We start from the raw sequence: 14752 nt of genomic DNA on the forward strand, positions 1-14752 counted from the left end.
CCTCTCCACTCGGCGAGGCGCGTTCGTAATGAAAGGAGCGCGTGAGCAGCGCTTGCTGTGACTTCCTCGCGCATCGGCAGCTACATTGTGTGGAAAGGAGCACGTTGTTGGCTTCTGCGCGGTGAACTTTGCGCCGAATTTACATTCTCCTGCCCAAGGAGAAACCAGAACCACATCTACCAGATTTTGTCGGGCTTCTGTAAGTTACTCCAGCTTGCGAAAATATGTCTGCTTCGGCGGCAAAAGTCAGTAAAAAGGAGCTGAACTCAAACCATGACGGAGCGGACGAAACCTCCGGTAAGGGGAATGGCGGCCTCCTGTTCACCGCCATTTTCACTTTCTTCTCTAACATAATTTGCATTGCCACTGGCTGCTGTTTTTAAGCAATTAACGTATGAGTTGTTTTTATTTTTCTCCACGTTGTCGGCTCTGGGTTTAGGTTGGCTGCAAGAGCGGCTCTTCTGCGCTCGTCTTTCGGGAAGTGCACGTAGCTCAGGGGCTAACTCGTTTATTAGCATGCCGCTACTCTTGGCCGCCGTTGTTCCGCTCAGACCGGTGCCGAGAGGCCATGTTAGCTAGCGCACCTAGCATGATCAGCGTGGCCAGTTATGTCGTTGGCCGCCGAATGGCTGGTATTATGCGATGCTTTCCGGAGACGGCTGCCAAATTATATCAGATTGATCACTTTTCGCGTGCTCTAATATTTTGCTGTCGAATCACCTCAACTTTTGTGATTTCATTAAGACTTTAGCAGTTAGCAGGCTAGCTAGTGTTGTTGTTGTAATGTTACTTAACGTTGGCCGACGGCGTCTTGTTTTGTTTCTGGTCCAAACGCGTCGGTGTTGCTGTGCACGGTCCTCGCATGGCGGTGCGTGATTTTGGACCGGCGGAACACGCGTTGCACCGGTGAATGCAACTGCGTGACAAGTACTTTGTTCTGTGTGTTCGCAGCTAGGTCGCGCACGTTACGGCGGTTGTGTATGTGCACTCGGATGTCCCACATTTAAACCACGCGGCCTCGTCGGTAGTGCCCCTAGAAAACGGTACATCTAAAGAGCGAGAGCTGCAGCCATTGGCTACGGGGGAGCCCGGGCTTATGTCCCCGCTAGCTTCACCATCGTCATCGCCCACCGCGGGCGATCCTTCGGGGAGCTTTGCGAACTTACTAATGCTTAATAATCGTTGATTTGTGGCTGAAAAAGCGGCACTTTAAAAGTACACTTGGCTGCCACTAGAATAAGTTTTGGTGTCGGCGCGATTCGAGCTCGCAGGTTAATGCACGATTAGTGTGTCTTTCTTTAAGGTTTTCCACTCGTACGCTTAATCCTGATAATTAACAAGTGCACCATCTGTGTGTTCCTGCAGAGAAAGAGCAACAGGAAGCCATTGAACACATCGATGAAGTTCAAAACGAAATTGACAGGTAATGGATTTCTGCAACTTTTTATAGGAATATTACATTTTATTATTGTTAGGGTTGAAATCTTTCTTTCTTCAGGCCTCAGGATAAATTACTACTCGTATTGCTTGTGTTTTTTTTTTGTTTAAAAAGCATTATTAATTTCCTGTTAGTTCTCATTTCTCCGCTTGCAAGGTTGCTTTAAAGTATTGTGCGTTAGATTTGACTATTTTGATCTGAACCCTCAGGTTGAACGAGCAAGCCAGTGAAGAGATCCTCAAAGTAGAACAGAAATACAACAAACTACGCCAGCCGTTCTTTCAAAAGAGGTCAGAACTGATCGCCAAAATCCCCAACTTCTGGGTCACCACATTTGTTAACCATCCACAGGGTGAGCATTACATTATTTCATTTTTTTTTTTTAAAAGTTCTGTTTGTATTACTGCTTGATAAATGTGTAATGTATGGTGTACTTACACAGTATCTGCTCTACTGGGAGAGGAAGATGAGGAGGCACTTCATTATCTGAGCCGAGTGGAAGTGACAGAGTTTGAAGACATCAAGTCAGGTTACAGAATAGATTTTGTAAGTACAGTTGTGTGACGTGAGATTTTTGAAGGCCCCCCCCCCCCATCCTTTGGTTCTGACTGATGTACATTTTATTTTGCAGTATTTTGATGAAAATCCGTACTTCGAAAACAAAGTACTTTCCAAAGAATTCCATTTGAATGAGAGCGGAGATCCGTCTTCAAAGTCAACAGAAATCAAATGGAAATCAGGAAAGGTGTGATCTGATTTATTAACAAAACAAAAAAGTAATGAAGGCATTTTGAAATTTGATGTTTTCAGTCATTACCTATTACCCATCAGCGCACATTCTGGTTCTTTGCAGGACCTGACCAAGCGCTCCAGCCAGACACAGAACAAAGCAGGGAGGAAGAGGCAACATGAAGAACCAGAAAGCTTCTTCACTTGGTTCACTGATCATGCCGACGCCGGCGCTGATGAGCTTGGGGAGGTCATCAAGGATGACATCTGGCCGAATCCTTTGCAGTACTACCTGGTAGGTTAACAGAACGCTGGTGTGGGTGAAGAACGACGCTTTTTCATGTGTTGCACTGGGGCAGGAAAGCTTTGTCTGACAGGACCCTTGTATACGCGTCTAGGTTCCTGACATGGATGAGGAAGAGGGTGAAGGTGAGGAAGATGAAGAGGATGAGGAGGGTCTGGAGGACATAGATGAAGAGGGAGACGAAGATGGAGAAGATGATGAAGAGGATGATGGAGAAGATGGAGAGGTAAGTCAATTTTAAGGTAGCAAAACTGTTCCATCTTTGGTCCTGGCACTCATCTCTGACTCCTCCTTTCAGGATGACGAGGGAGAAGATGACTAAAATAAATAAAACTACCCGGACCCTCAAGCTTCTATTCCCTGTTTGTTTGTTTTTTTTCCACTCACAATTGGGAGCAAAGGTTTATTTTATAATTTTTTGGTCCATTTGCTTCATTTTCCATTCTGAGGCCTCCACACCTGTTGGTGCCATATTAAGTTCCTCCTTTGACTCATCTTAATTAGATGGCACTTTGCCCTGAATTGTGAGTACCATACCTGAAGTCATCTCAGAAATAAAAAAAAGATATAAAAATGGAATCAGCACTGCATCTTGAGTAGAATTTGAAGACAACTCACACAAGTCCTCCTGTAAAGGTAAATTGACCTAAAGCCATGGTGTAGTGACCCAGCGCTAGTTTACCTCAATATTTTCCCCCCACGTATTCTTTCCCCCAATGTCGGGACATTGATCCTTTGCAGCAACTGTTATTTTTCCCCCCATGTGGTTAATGAGAATTGGCTCATTCCTTCTGACTTGTAATGTTTTTTTGGGGGGGTGGGGTAAGCCGGGCTGTGGGGGTAGGAGCATGTTAGTAACTGGGGAGAGTGGTTATTTTGACACCATTTCTATGGGATTTTTTTGTTTTGTTTTCATTGTATTGTTTTACAGATATCCATGAGATTTGAAATGACATTTTTAATAAAGAACAAAATGGAAAAAAAACAAGCTTGTAAATTTTCGCCCCACTGCTTCATGGGTAAAAACGCACCTGTCTGAATAGAATTTAGTCGTGGTCCTTTATCCTTGGGGAAACAAATTGTTTAAATTGAGGTGTACAACTTGGTTTTGTTACATTAATAAAAGTTAATATGTTGAAATGTGTGGGAGTTTTCAAGAGCGTACACAGACTTGTGTAAGGATAAATTCAGGGCGGATGCAGGATGGGTGGTAAATCATGTTCACCGGCTCACAAAAGACTTTGGTGTCATGAGCAAACTGGATGCAAACTCTTCTGTTAGCAGTTGGTGAGTTATTAGAGCCAGAAAGGTGTTTTGGGACTCTTGGAAGCTGGATTTTGTGATCAGATCTGGCCAGTCACTGGGCTGAAAGGCCCAACCTGGAAAGAAAACAAACTGTCACATGGCCATATTTTAAAAGGTTACACATTTCTGGATGACCTACACAATTTTTAAAATGGTCACAATGTAACCATAAACACGTTTGTCCTACAGCTCAATGGACGAAGTTTATAGACAATCTTGTTACAAAATATGAATAAGCAGACTGGAAATGCTGGGCGTTCCCTCGAAGTTTTGCAAGTATGCAATAATCGTATTATCTTTTGAGCACATCCAGGTAATAAATGAAAGACTTTGCTGCTGGTTTTCTACCCACCGAGATGAGCTTTACAGCGAGGGCAGGTTGCTACCGTCCAAGAGAACCCCGGGAACCAGGAGAAGCGTTTGTCTGCCGGCCAGTGCTGCGTAATGTCGGCTTTTCTGAAAGTTATAACTTCGAACTGGTGTCCGTGGGGGTTTTCAAAGAGCTGGACATTAACCCTTCGGCCCCCGACCACTGTGTCGTTGCGGCTGGCAAGAGCCAGCCGACTGGGAACGAAGTGGATGTCCGTGCCGTGAGCTAGCTCATGTCCGCACGCTCGGCAGAGTATAAGGGTTTCTTTGCTGCTCCCTCCGTCCGTTGCCACAGCGGCACACGCCTCACTTTGTTGGTTCAACTCGGGATAAATCACAAATACTAATAAAATAAGGTGATATGGCATTTTTAGCCACGTCTGCTGCTGCATGGGCTCGCCAGTCATCCCTGTGATGGACGCACGCGGACTTAGCTGTTAGCCTGCTAGCAGCCTGTTTTTCAGCGGATGTGCGGACTCGTTCGGTTATCATTGACTAACTCGACGCTATTTTGATTTGTCACCCAAACATCTCAAGCCCATCGAGACTGATGTGCGAAAATAACAGATATAACTAACTGGTGTTGTGTTAACTTTGAGACGTAATAGGGTGACAGAGGGAGCGATGCAGCGAGGTAATGGCGAATCCTAACCCTGATATTCGGAAGTACTACTAAGAAAAAAAAAACAAAACAGGAAATGTAGTCATATCAACCATTTCTGATTCGTTTGATTTGTGCACGATTGTGAAGTGCAGTAAAACCGGTGTGCACATCTTATTCAGGCGTGGGTAGGGCTTTGCCCGAGCTAGCCACATTTTGTGACGAATAAATCACCACGCTGCCCCAGAGAACCACCATTTTGAGTGTCCGCCTGCTCTTATTAGCCTCTTTTCCTCGAGAGTTCGGATGCGATTGATTCGGATGAACCCTGGACGAACCCGCTGACGGCTTTCATCGTGTGTTTGTAATTAAACCTCGGTTAAAGCGTGATAACTCGTATGTTTTTAAATGTTATGTCCAGTGTCGCGGTTGCCATGAGCAACGTTGGTTTCGAAAGGCGCAGCCAATCAAAAAGCGCGATACTGCGGACCAGCCAATCGACGGTCGCGACTCAACAAAAGCGACCGTCTGGTTCTGACTGACAAGTCGTAACTTTCCACTTTGCTGAATTCATTTGCGCCCACAGAAAAGGGCATTAAAACGTAGTTTTCTTCGGTGGGAAGAATGTAATTCAAGCACCGCAGGATGAAAACGCGGGAATCGTCACCGCCGCCGGTCCACGTCCATGTTTCGGAGACGACACCCGTGCACGTTCATATGAGGCGGACTCCCAGCAAGACCTCACAGGTTACTGGATTTTAAAATTCCTAACTTTTAGAAGTTTTACGTGTGCACAACATGAAAGTATATACACATATGATGCAGGTTCTTCATTCGTTTTAATTTCATATACACAAAAACAAAAGTAATTCTATAAGCTGCATGTTATCTGGGGGATTCCTCAAGAACCGGACAGGTGATGCAGAGACCGGAGGGAAGCCGAAGTTGCAGAAGCCATGGATTCCTCCAGGGAGGCTGTCCTGTCGCAGAGATGTCGGCTCTCTCAAATCTCAGGTGTCTTCATACAACAAGAGTTTTAAAATGTTTATTTACAGCTGAGGAGACAGCAAGATGTTTAAGCAGGGATGTGCTCATCTGACAAGACAGACAGGTTTGCATTTGTAAAAGTGGTCACAAGAACTTGTACTGAATTTCAATTTTGTAGCTGTTTCCAAACACTGCAGAATATACTGCATTCCGCAGCCATAAAGCAAAATAAAATGAGTCATTTTGCCAGTATGTTTGCTAATCTTGTGCTTTGTTTGTGACTTTCAGAGGAGCAGAGTAGAGCATCAGTCAGTAAGTAGACATCAGTGCGAGGAAGAGGAGCAAGAGGAAGAGATAGCCACCCTGTCCAAAAACCTCTCTGCTCTTCTCAGAGATGACCGTGATTTTTCCAAAAAGTGAGAAAGTCTTCAACAAACTCACCCGCAGATTGTACCGGTAAATCATTTAAATTCAGTGTGTACACACGCCTTTGCCCCCTGTTTTTCTCTCATCTTGCATCCAGGTCAGTCTCTCGAGGTCAAAGAAGAGATACGGGTTTGCTCCTGAAGGCGCTGGTAGAAGCAGAAATCGATGGAGTAACTGTTTCTAACCATCTCACAGCTCTGAAAGACACTATAGATAGCCTTTCTAAGGTAAAGTTGATACCCTTGAGCAGGCTATACAGGATGGAGGATTTAAGGTGGAGTACAGTAATTATCATTGATTTAATGGATGATATTTTTTTAGAACAAGAGGCTCACGAGTCTGCACGCAGCTTCAATGAGGCGGCAGCAGGAGTCGTTATTAGAAAAGATTGACACGTTTGACCGGACGAATCGCAGCCTTCGAGATCTCCTGAGAGAGTGGAGTGATAATGAGGTAAGAGAAGACATTCACTGAGAACAAAACGCAATAACTCAGTTCTGACTGTTGTTGGATGCACAGAGGGAGTCCATGTTGTGGTTTGAAGAGAAAGATGCGTTGAAGAAGCGAGTCGCGGACTATGAGGCTGAGAATATCGTCAGTAATTAGAATCTTTTTTACGTGCAGTGACTTTATCAGCCAACACACTTCTGAGAATTTTTTTCCTCTTGCAGCAACTTTTATCCCAAATCAGTAGCATGGAGAATGAGACATCCAGGATTTCTGAACATTTGGAGCTGGAAAAGGTTTAAATTATTACCCCAGTTCATTTCAGCTTTAAGGTTGCTTTGGAGGTTCACTATGTTTCTTCCTGCAACAGGACAAAGCAAAGACCTCTGGAGAGTTTTCAAGAATCCTGCAGTCAACCCAGAGCCATTTGGAGTCCGAGCTGAGCAGAATGGAAACAGAAAAGACCCAAATGGTTGCACAGATGCAGGTCTTATCTGACCATTTCTTTGGCTTGATTGCTTCATACAAATATAGTCTGTCTCATAAGCCATAGTCTGACCTTTATTGTGCTGTGAACTGACAGAAATTCCTCTTTTCTTGTTTATGTGTCACAGAGGATGCAGCACAACCACAAACAGCAGCAGGAGAAGCTAAAAGCGCTGCAGGAGGAGCTGCAGATGAGAGAGAAGGAGAAAGACGAGCGGGGGCGTCAGGCACAGGAGGCGCTGGTCCTGTTGACCCAGAAGGCCGAGCGGGCTGAGGAATCTGCCAGACAGTTTTCATTAAAGCTGCAGGAGAAGGTCTGTATGCAGAAGGACTGTGGTGCAATAATGGATCCTGAAATAATTGAGATGCAAGTGGAAAAACGAGCACACGAGTGAGGTTCGGATAAAATGATAATCGCACAGCATCTATTTTTACAAATGACACGTTGAGTTGTCTGTGGCTCGTCCTGCATGTAGATGAGTTTCCTCAGTGGCTGCTGTGTCTGGTCTGATCGCACAGTTTCATGTAAATGAAGCTGAGAGAAAGTGCAGCCGGGTTAAGAAGCAACATTCTGATAAAGTTCATAAACAGGAGGGCTCTTTGTCTTCGTGTGTGCACGAACGGATGTTTTCTCTCCTCAGGAATATAAATATATTCCAGCTAGTGTGAAATAAGGTGGTTAAAAAGAACTGTTGTGTTGAAGGAGTTTGACTTGGCTCAGGCTCTGTCCACCTCCAGCGACTGGTGTTGTCGTCACTCTAAAGAGGCAGCTGCTAAAGCACAACTGGAGGAGGAGAACTCTGCTCTCAGACTGTGAGTGCACGTCACAGATCCTTATCCCCAATGCTCACTGCTCAGCTGGTGGGAATTACTGTCTAAATGGGTGATTAATAAAAATAATCATACATACATACCTGCTTTTATCAGTCAGCTGACCGAGCTGAAGAGTCAACTTCAGTTAGTGGAAGAGAAAAGTCGCACAGAGACCAAGAGCCTCATGGACCAGCTTCACCACCTCAGTGGGGAAAATGCCTCCACCAATCTGGAAAACCAGAGACTCAAGGTACTTGATTAGGATTTGTTATTATTATTACTGCTGCTGCTGTTGATATATTTTTCTAAACACATTTTTAGGGTGTGCTGATGTCATCTGAGGAGACACTCAGAGGTCTGCAAGCAGAAGCCCATCAAATGAAATCTTCCATCAAAAAACACGATAATCTGGTGGAAAAATACAAGAAGAAGGTATAGAAGGTCTTCAGCTCTCGAAAAACGTTTACAAGTCAATATCAGATTTTGTCCACTAGATTGTGCTAAAAGCTAAATACCTGCCATTGCATTGGGAATTAGTTAAGACGACATTTATTGAACAATTATAAAAGCGTCCCAATTCAAAGCAACTTGTAATTTGTAAAAAACAAAACTCTGTTCTAGATCCAACAGGTTCGGCTGGAGTCGGAGGAATACTGCGTGAAACTGGAGATGAAGCAGACGGAGATGCGGGAGACAAAGCTGAGTCTGGAGGTGGAGAAAGAGCAGATGAGACAAGAGCTGCTGGGTCGACGCAGAGAGCTGGAGACGATGGCCGACCGGCTGAAGAGAACTGAGCAGCAGCTCCGAGATGCACAGCAGGAAGCCCAGCAGTACGAGAGGAGGAACGAGGAGTACAGTTCTGGCCTCGCCGAAGTCCGCCAGAAAGTATGTATCTCTGGTTGTTCCTGGGATCATAAATACCAACCCAGCACAAAACTGACTGATTTTAATGGTTCCTGTAAAGGTAGAGCAGCAGGGCGCCCACCTGGAGACGTTCCAGCAGAAGAACCTGGTGCTCCAGGAGGAGAACAGTGTCCTCAAAGAGAAGATCTTCAACCTGGAGAGGTGAAGATGCTCACTCTGAATATACATCTAGCAATAATGCTTAAAAAATGTTTCCAAATGATCTTTGTGGCTTCAGGAAGCTGGAAAGCACCAAGGTTCAAAATGAAGAGATTTCTAAATCTCTGACCTCAAAGGAAGTCAGCCTCCAGATCTCTCAAAAGCAGCTGGATGAGAAGACGTACGAGTGCAGCGTCTTGTCCAGGCAGCTGCAGAGCACCCTGGACGACGCGCGGAGACAGGTTGAAATGCATGCTGATGAAATGCTTACTGTCGGACCTGCAGACATAACTGGCGTAAGTGTTCTCCCTTGCAGGTGGAAGACAACATGCAGAAAGTTTTGACTAAAGAGAGAACGTCTCAGTCCAAAACGTTGGACCTGCAGAGCCAGCTGAGCAGAGCCAAAGCTGAGCAGGGTCAGCTGCAGAGAAGCAAAGAGGAGGTCGATCACTAATTATACATCAGTAATAAACAGCTTTGGGTCCTGTAATTCACTTTGGTTTGAGTGCTGCTGTCTTCTTCTTCAGATGGAGCGTCGCTACCAGACTCAGCTGCAGAACATGAAGGACAGGCTGGAGCAGTCCGACTCCAAGAACCGCAGTTTGCAAAACTACGTCCATTTCCTGAAAACCTCATATGGAAACGTTTACGCCGACTCGTTACATACAAGCTGATTTAAAATGTGCCCATTTGAACACTTTTATAGTAGATGGCAAAAACCGCCTTTGAATTTTAGATCCAGAGACATAATCTTACGTTTTTTGCCATCTGAATTTTATTTACAACTGTATAAACCTGAGCATTCCTGACACTTGATGCTTTTCTTAAGATTATATTTCTCTTTTATGAAGTTTTAAAAATCAAGAACAGAAATGAAATAAAATATTTTAGATTTACCTATAATAAGAGTTTTTTTTTTGTTTTTTTTTAAATGTAGTCTGCTCCATTTAAGGCCTTCATCCCTGAAGACCTTTGCTCCTGCACACACTCTGTAGGGTTTGGTGCCAAGGAAACACTGGGACTAAATAAACAATCTGAAAAATGACATTAAAAGAACAAAAATAAAGCTTGCGTGTTCTCTGCACAAGAAAATAGTTTTAATTTTCCAGAGCCATCAAAGATCATTCCACAAAAAATGATTTAAATCAGTAAAATCCAAAGCAATAAACTTTCAAAGATATTTTAAAACAGTTGCAAAGTAAAACTCTTCATTACAGAAGCAAAATTCATCCAGCGGACGGAGGCGATGGGGGGCCTGCGCTCATGCCCCCGTGCAGTTCCATCACGACCTCCAGAACCCAGCGCTCAGCTGGCCCTTTGGTGGGCTAATGGTTCTGCTCCTAAGTGCACCCTGACAGGGATACAAAGGTCATCATAGCGGATCAACGCACTGCAACCCGTTGTAATAGTTTGTTGCTGTCAACTTTTATTTCCATCCCCCTAATTTGTACTATTTGTGATATTAAGATCAAACTGTTAAGACCTCTAAATAAAAATAAGCTGTTTAAAGACTCTAAAGAGTTAAATCTCTTACCTCAATAAAGTTTTTGAGCCTGATCACTGAACCCATCTGTCCAGCACAGGTTACTGCTTCAATCCTGGAAGCACGTTCAAGGTAAATAAAAAGGAAGGTGAATTATTACCAAACACACCTGAGAGACAGTCACTTTAGATGGCTGGTTGACTGCAGGTACCTCGGTAAGTATTCCTCTTTAAGGAGTCGGATGAGCTTCCAAAACTGGTCCCGGTACTGACTCATCAGAGCATTTCCACACACCTAAAAAGTCCAAAGATTCAACTCTGCTTTCTGCTGTGCGTGACCACGACATCACATGAACTAAGAGAAACAAGATGACCGAGCGGAGAAAAGGGGCTCAACCCACCTCCAGAAATTCAAATAGCAGCGTAGAGGTGATGTCCGATACCGGCTCCATGTTCAACATCTGGGCCAGCCAGCGCCAGCCGTGGTTTAAAGCGTGAGGGGGAGGCTGAAAGACATTAGAGAAAGCATCATTAGATGAATCAAAGACTTGAGAATCCAGCCGTGATATTTGAACGCTGTAACGAGACGTTTACCCCCTGTTTGGAGCTGAAGGGCCATTTCTGCTGGATGATGGCAGCATACAAACGGATCATCCCTGACATCTTCTTTAGGAAACTGTTCTGGTCCTCCACCCCACTGCTGTCCACACGGTAACCAAGAAGCCTAAAGAGGTGACAATAAAATATCTGATGAGAATCAGGTGACTTAGTTTTACTTTGAGCAGAAAATTTGCACTTTACCTCTGATAATCCTCAACGGTCGAGCCATCCTTCATTGCGGGGTAGTGTGGGACAGCGTACGGACACTTTTTGTGCAGATGAGCCAGAATCAGTTCTCCTACTTGTGGGTGCTGTTCCCAGATGCCCGACGCCACCATCGCAATGGGAAAAGCAGCCTCGAAGTGAGAAGCCACCTCCTCCTCTCCTTGTTTCTAGGGTGAAAAAAAATAAATTGTGAGTTTATTGCAAATGATTACCGGTAGTTTGTTTTCATCCATAACCAGTGGCTGTGGACTCACCACAAACTTCTCTGCCACCTTGTAAAAGGCAAAGTTCTGCGCCTGCGGATGCATAGAGGTGGAGACAGACTTCCCCTCCAACATCACAGGCTGCCCCGATAGAAACTGGTCGATTTTGTCAAAGAGTTCTTTAACTTGTGACCCCGAGTTGCTGGAGATTTGACTGACGGGGATGGTGGCTGCTTTCTGGAGTTCCTGCTTCAGCTTCTTTGTCTGAGTTCAGAGAAGAAGAGATGTATTCAGTATTATCACCAGATGCAGAGGAGGTTTACCGTGTGCCTGGATGAATACTTTCTGAAATGTAGCGAGGCAGAAACTAACCTGTGCATTTGCTGGAGAACTGAGGTCCTGGAAGGACTGAGCACACTGAGATGCTTTCTCCTGGAGCTCCTCGTACCATTTTATTGTGCTGTCATCAGCGCTGTTCTGAATCCCTGCAGGTCATATATTTACTCAGCTATTCTGTCGAAAGTCCACCGTTTGAACAATTTGCGATGGCAATCTTGGATAGAAGCAATCCTCCCACCTTTTTTCTGAGCCTTTGCTTTGGCCAACTGTGCCGCGGCCTTCTGTGCTTCCTGCTGCACCTGAAGCTCCACTTGCCTCTGGCATTCCTGCTCCTGCTCTAGTTGCTTCTTCTTCGTCTCTTGAAACTTGTTCACCTCCTCCTGCATCAGCTGAATCAGAGCCCTCATGTCCTGCAGGGCTCGCTCCACCACGCTCATGTCGCCCATGCTGGGAAACTCTCCCTAGGAAGATATTAAAATCTGAGGATCAAAAACGCACACATTAACTGGGAAAAAGCGCTCGGGGAGCGCCAAGCTACACCAGGCATGGGGACTCCTCCATCATTGTGACACAAGGCTGATATTACAGTTACACACTATATTAGGTTGTTTCATGAACAACCTAATATAGTATGTTGATAAGCCGTCGTATCTTTCAATTATTTTGTTGACGTCCAGACACATGGATGGATGGCTTCTGTCACCTGTCGCAACATGTTTGACCACAGAATGTTTCTCTAAAGTCGCTGCGGACCTCACGAAGTAAAGAACTGACCTCTGCCGTTCTGCGTACCACCTCAGACACCTGGGAGCACAGCTGGTTCCCGCGGGCGCTGAGGGGGGTGAGGCTGGCCAGGGGAGCATCGTCTTTGCTCAGGGTAGACGGATCCAACTGCTGGTTGAGCTGAAGGATCTCTTCCTGGATGGTGTTTAGGTTACGCAGCCTCTCCCGTCCTTCCACCTGCCGCTGGCGCTCCAGCTCAGCCTGACGGAGGCGCTGTTGAGCCGCTTCCCTCAGCCGCAGGTTGATTACCTGTTGCACAGGTAAGCACAACCATCAGTGCTGAGGCAGCTAATGAGACTACAGGTAGATTATTATCACTAATTCTGTAGTTCCAGTTACTATCCTAGACAGACAAATTATCATACTTAGGGGGTCGTCTAATGATTAGGTTAACATCTTAGTTATGCTGCTATAGGCTGAGGCTGCGGGGGTCCAGAAACACGATCACCTGACAGGCCTCTGTCACCCCACTGGGTCATGGTTTCCTCTCCTCTCCTCCTCACCAAGTAGACCAGTGATGTTATTTCTTGTGTAGTATGTATATAAATAAAGATTGATTGATTGATGATCAACTACACACATCGCAGCCAGAACCATCAAAGCTTATCAATCCCCACAAGCGCTCAGACAGCTGACTGGTTTATTGTTTCACATCAGCATCATTCCAACAAGTCTAACACGTCCACACCTTCATTCTGTGGCGGTGCTCTTCCTTCAGCTTTTCCTGACGTCCAATGCTTTCTTTAGCTCTACAGTACAAAGAAGCAGGAAAAATATATTGTTTCATGATAAAGTGTGCAGACACTTCAAATTCAAAAGGACAGCATCAATGCTGCACGGTCTTACTCTCTGTCCATCATGTCCCTGATGGCCTGATGCTCCTGTCTCTGTTTGAGCTCCATTAATTCCTCAAAACGCTTCAACTGCTCGGACTCCGACCTCGCCACCTCGGCCACCATTTTCTTCTGCATCTCCTCCCTCAGTCTGAGGGCCATCTGAGAATTTATGATGTAGAATATCAATCAGAAAAAGTATTCTTTTTACCTTCTCTCGAATTAACATTCACAGGTCATATATACATACTACTAACAATAAGGCTTTTTTTATGATATGACTCCAGGAAATCCTAAAATTAAAGGAGCTTAGGGGTTAGTATAATATAAGAAATCCCTCATTTTCTAAGGCATTTTCTTACAGGAAAAATAGTCCTTAATGTGTGAGACTTATAAGAAACTAAGATGGGTGACCTGGGCCTTTTCCCGTTGTTTCTTTTCAAATTTGATGATACAGCCTGCCATCTCCATGGCTTTAGGTGACTGTAGGGAGATGGAGGGAGGAGATGTAGGACTGGAGACAATAACGTCATCTTCCTTTGCATGTCCATCTGTCTCCTCATCAAGGTCCTGTGAGAAATAAGACGATAGTAGCATTCATAGTGCATTGGGTAAAAAAAAATTGCTTCAAAACAAAAGAGGACAACTTGCCCGTGGCTTGTTTGCTGCCAAGGTTTGGATTGGGGAAACTAATTTGTTGTCCACAGTGATATCAAAGCTGGATTTTGTTGAAGAGACAGAAGTCTCCACAGAAAGACCAGGACTTGAGTCTCCAGGGCTCAAGCTTGAAAAGAGAGACCTCTGGAGTTTCGGGGGAGAGTCGAGGTGGTCTATTATGGCTCCAGATCGTGGGGATAATCCAATAAATTCACTATAACCAGTCATGATGTCCTACAAAACAAACACATGTTTAAGTCCAGGTACTGGTATCAAATAGCGGATCGGTTTCAAGCACACAGAATTTGCGGGTGTAACACCGAGTGCCTGTACATAAAAACACGTAAATAAAAGTTTGCGTTTTAAATTTCAACGTCAGAATGAGAGTTTTGCTAGATCAACTCACCTCTCCTCTGTCCGCCCAGTATGGATCGTATTTGATTTTTCCCTTTGGAGATTGTTTCAAAGCTTCTAAAGCTCTCCATCGTACTGGACCGGGAACCATCGCTGCTGTGGGAATTGCTTAGAGAATCGCTTTCAGAAGGTTTGTTCGCTGCAAATCTTTTATGGAGTTTATGGGGTAACCGCCGGAGCAAGGCTTCTTTGCCGTTATCACCGGCTCTTTACGTGGTGGCGGTGAACGCATCATCGCCCTCTACTGTC

The 14752-nt window shown here is 44.9% G+C and overlaps 4 protein-coding genes across 5 annotated transcripts; 2 read left to right on the top strand and 2 right to left on the bottom strand.

Moving 5' to 3' along the window:
* Positions 1-12: 12 nt before the first annotated feature.
* LOC101067281 (protein SET) lies at positions 13-3456 on the top strand. Its single transcript, XM_003974540.3, has 8 exons — positions 13-297; positions 1366-1423; positions 1648-1790; positions 1881-1984; positions 2070-2183; positions 2292-2462; positions 2566-2697; positions 2770-3456. The coding sequence occupies exons 1-8, from the start codon at positions 225-227 to the stop codon at positions 2791-2793; spliced, it is 819 nt and encodes a 272-aa protein (XP_003974589.1). The 5' UTR covers positions 13-224; the 3' UTR covers positions 2794-3456.
* LOC101077359 (protein cereblon homolog) lies at positions 3227-4931 on the bottom strand. Its single transcript, XM_003974668.3, has 2 exons — positions 4129-4931; positions 3227-3850 (listed from the first exon to the last, which is right to left on the bottom strand). Exons 1-2 carry the CDS (start codon positions 4550-4552, stop codon positions 3693-3695), a joined length of 582 nt encoding a protein of 193 aa, XP_003974717.1. The 5' UTR covers positions 4553-4931; the 3' UTR covers positions 3227-3692.
* A 161-nt stretch (positions 4932-5092) lies between these two features.
* odf2b (outer dense fiber of sperm tails 2b) lies at positions 5093-9867 on the top strand. 2 transcript variants are annotated; one of them, XM_011615353.2, is made up of 17 exons: positions 5093-5493; positions 5653-5760; positions 6022-6149; positions 6257-6386; positions 6481-6612; positions 6679-6753; positions 6831-6902; positions 6977-7093; positions 7221-7406; positions 7796-7905; positions 8020-8155; positions 8227-8337; positions 8527-8790; positions 8870-8970; positions 9047-9209; positions 9284-9409; positions 9495-9867. In XM_011615353.2, the coding sequence occupies exons 1-17, from the start codon at positions 5392-5394 to the stop codon at positions 9639-9641; spliced, it is 2208 nt and encodes a 735-aa protein (XP_011613655.1). In that variant the 5' UTR covers positions 5093-5391; the 3' UTR covers positions 9642-9867. The 2 variants fall into 2 exon arrangements, with proteins under 2 accessions (XP_011613655.1, XP_029684898.1); XM_029829038.1 differs by having other exon boundaries at positions 6977-7078.
* A 164-nt stretch (positions 9868-10031) lies between these two features.
* gle1 (GLE1 RNA export mediator) lies at positions 10032-14720 on the bottom strand. The gene is made up of 15 exons (XM_003974670.3): positions 14496-14720; positions 14084-14323; positions 13847-14002; positions 13446-13594; positions 13288-13348; positions 12591-12848; positions 12055-12277; positions 11850-11962; positions 11529-11741; positions 11251-11441; positions 11044-11173; positions 10851-10955; positions 10662-10744; positions 10502-10565; positions 10032-10318 (listed from the first exon to the last, which is right to left on the bottom strand). The coding sequence occupies exons 1-15, from the start codon at positions 14592-14594 to the stop codon at positions 10250-10252; spliced, it is 2154 nt and encodes a 717-aa protein (XP_003974719.1). The 5' UTR covers positions 14595-14720; the 3' UTR covers positions 10032-10249.
* Positions 14721-14752: the final 32 nt, after the last annotated feature.

This window comes from Takifugu rubripes, chromosome 21 (assembly GCF_901000725.2).
Source record: "Takifugu rubripes chromosome 21, fTakRub1.2, whole genome shotgun sequence".
Classification (NCBI taxonomy): Eukaryota; Metazoa; Chordata; class Actinopteri; order Tetraodontiformes; family Tetraodontidae; genus Takifugu; species Takifugu rubripes.

Bases quoted from the DNA above. Each gene is read 5' to 3' on its own strand.
- LOC101067281 (XM_003974540.3), top strand. From the start codon at position 225: ATGTCTGCTTCGGCGGCAAAAGTCAGTAAAAAGGAGCTGAACTCAAAC. The intron at 1,985-2,069 runs GTAAGTACAGTT...TTTATTTTGCAG, and splicing joins CAGGTTACAGAATAGATTTT to TATTTTGATGAAAATCCGTA. The intron at 2,184-2,291 runs GTGTGATCTGAT...GGTTCTTTGCAG, and splicing joins TCAAATGGAAATCAGGAAAG to GACCTGACCAAGCGCTCCAG.
- LOC101077359 (XM_003974668.3), bottom strand. From the start codon at position 4,552: ATGACTGGCGAGCCCATGCAGCAGCAGACGTGGCTAAAAATGCCATAT. The intron at 3,851-4,128 runs GTGGGTAGAAAA...TTTTCTTTCCAG, and splicing joins TCGCTGTAAAGCTCATCTCG to GTTGGGCCTTTCAGCCCAGT.
- odf2b (XM_011615353.2), top strand. From the start codon at position 5,392: ATGAAAACGCGGGAATCGTCACCGCCGCCGGTCCACGTCCATGTTTCG. The intron at 7,094-7,220 runs GTCTTATCTGAC...TATGTGTCACAG, and splicing joins AAATGGTTGCACAGATGCAG to AGGATGCAGCACAACCACAA. The intron at 8,156-8,226 runs GTACTTGATTAG...ACACATTTTTAG, and splicing joins TGGAAAACCAGAGACTCAAG to GGTGTGCTGATGTCATCTGA.
- gle1 (XM_003974670.3), bottom strand. From the start codon at position 14,594: ATGGTTCCCGGTCCAGTACGATGGAGAGCTTTAGAAGCTTTGAAACAA. The intron at 14,324-14,495 runs GTGAGTTGATCT...TTTGTTTTGTAG, and splicing joins ACTGGGCGGACAGAGGAGAG to GACATCATGACTGGTTATAG. The intron at 10,745-10,850 runs GTGGGTTGAGCC...TGGACTTTTTAG, and splicing joins TGCTATTTGAATTTCTGGAG to GTGTGTGGAAATGCTCTGAT.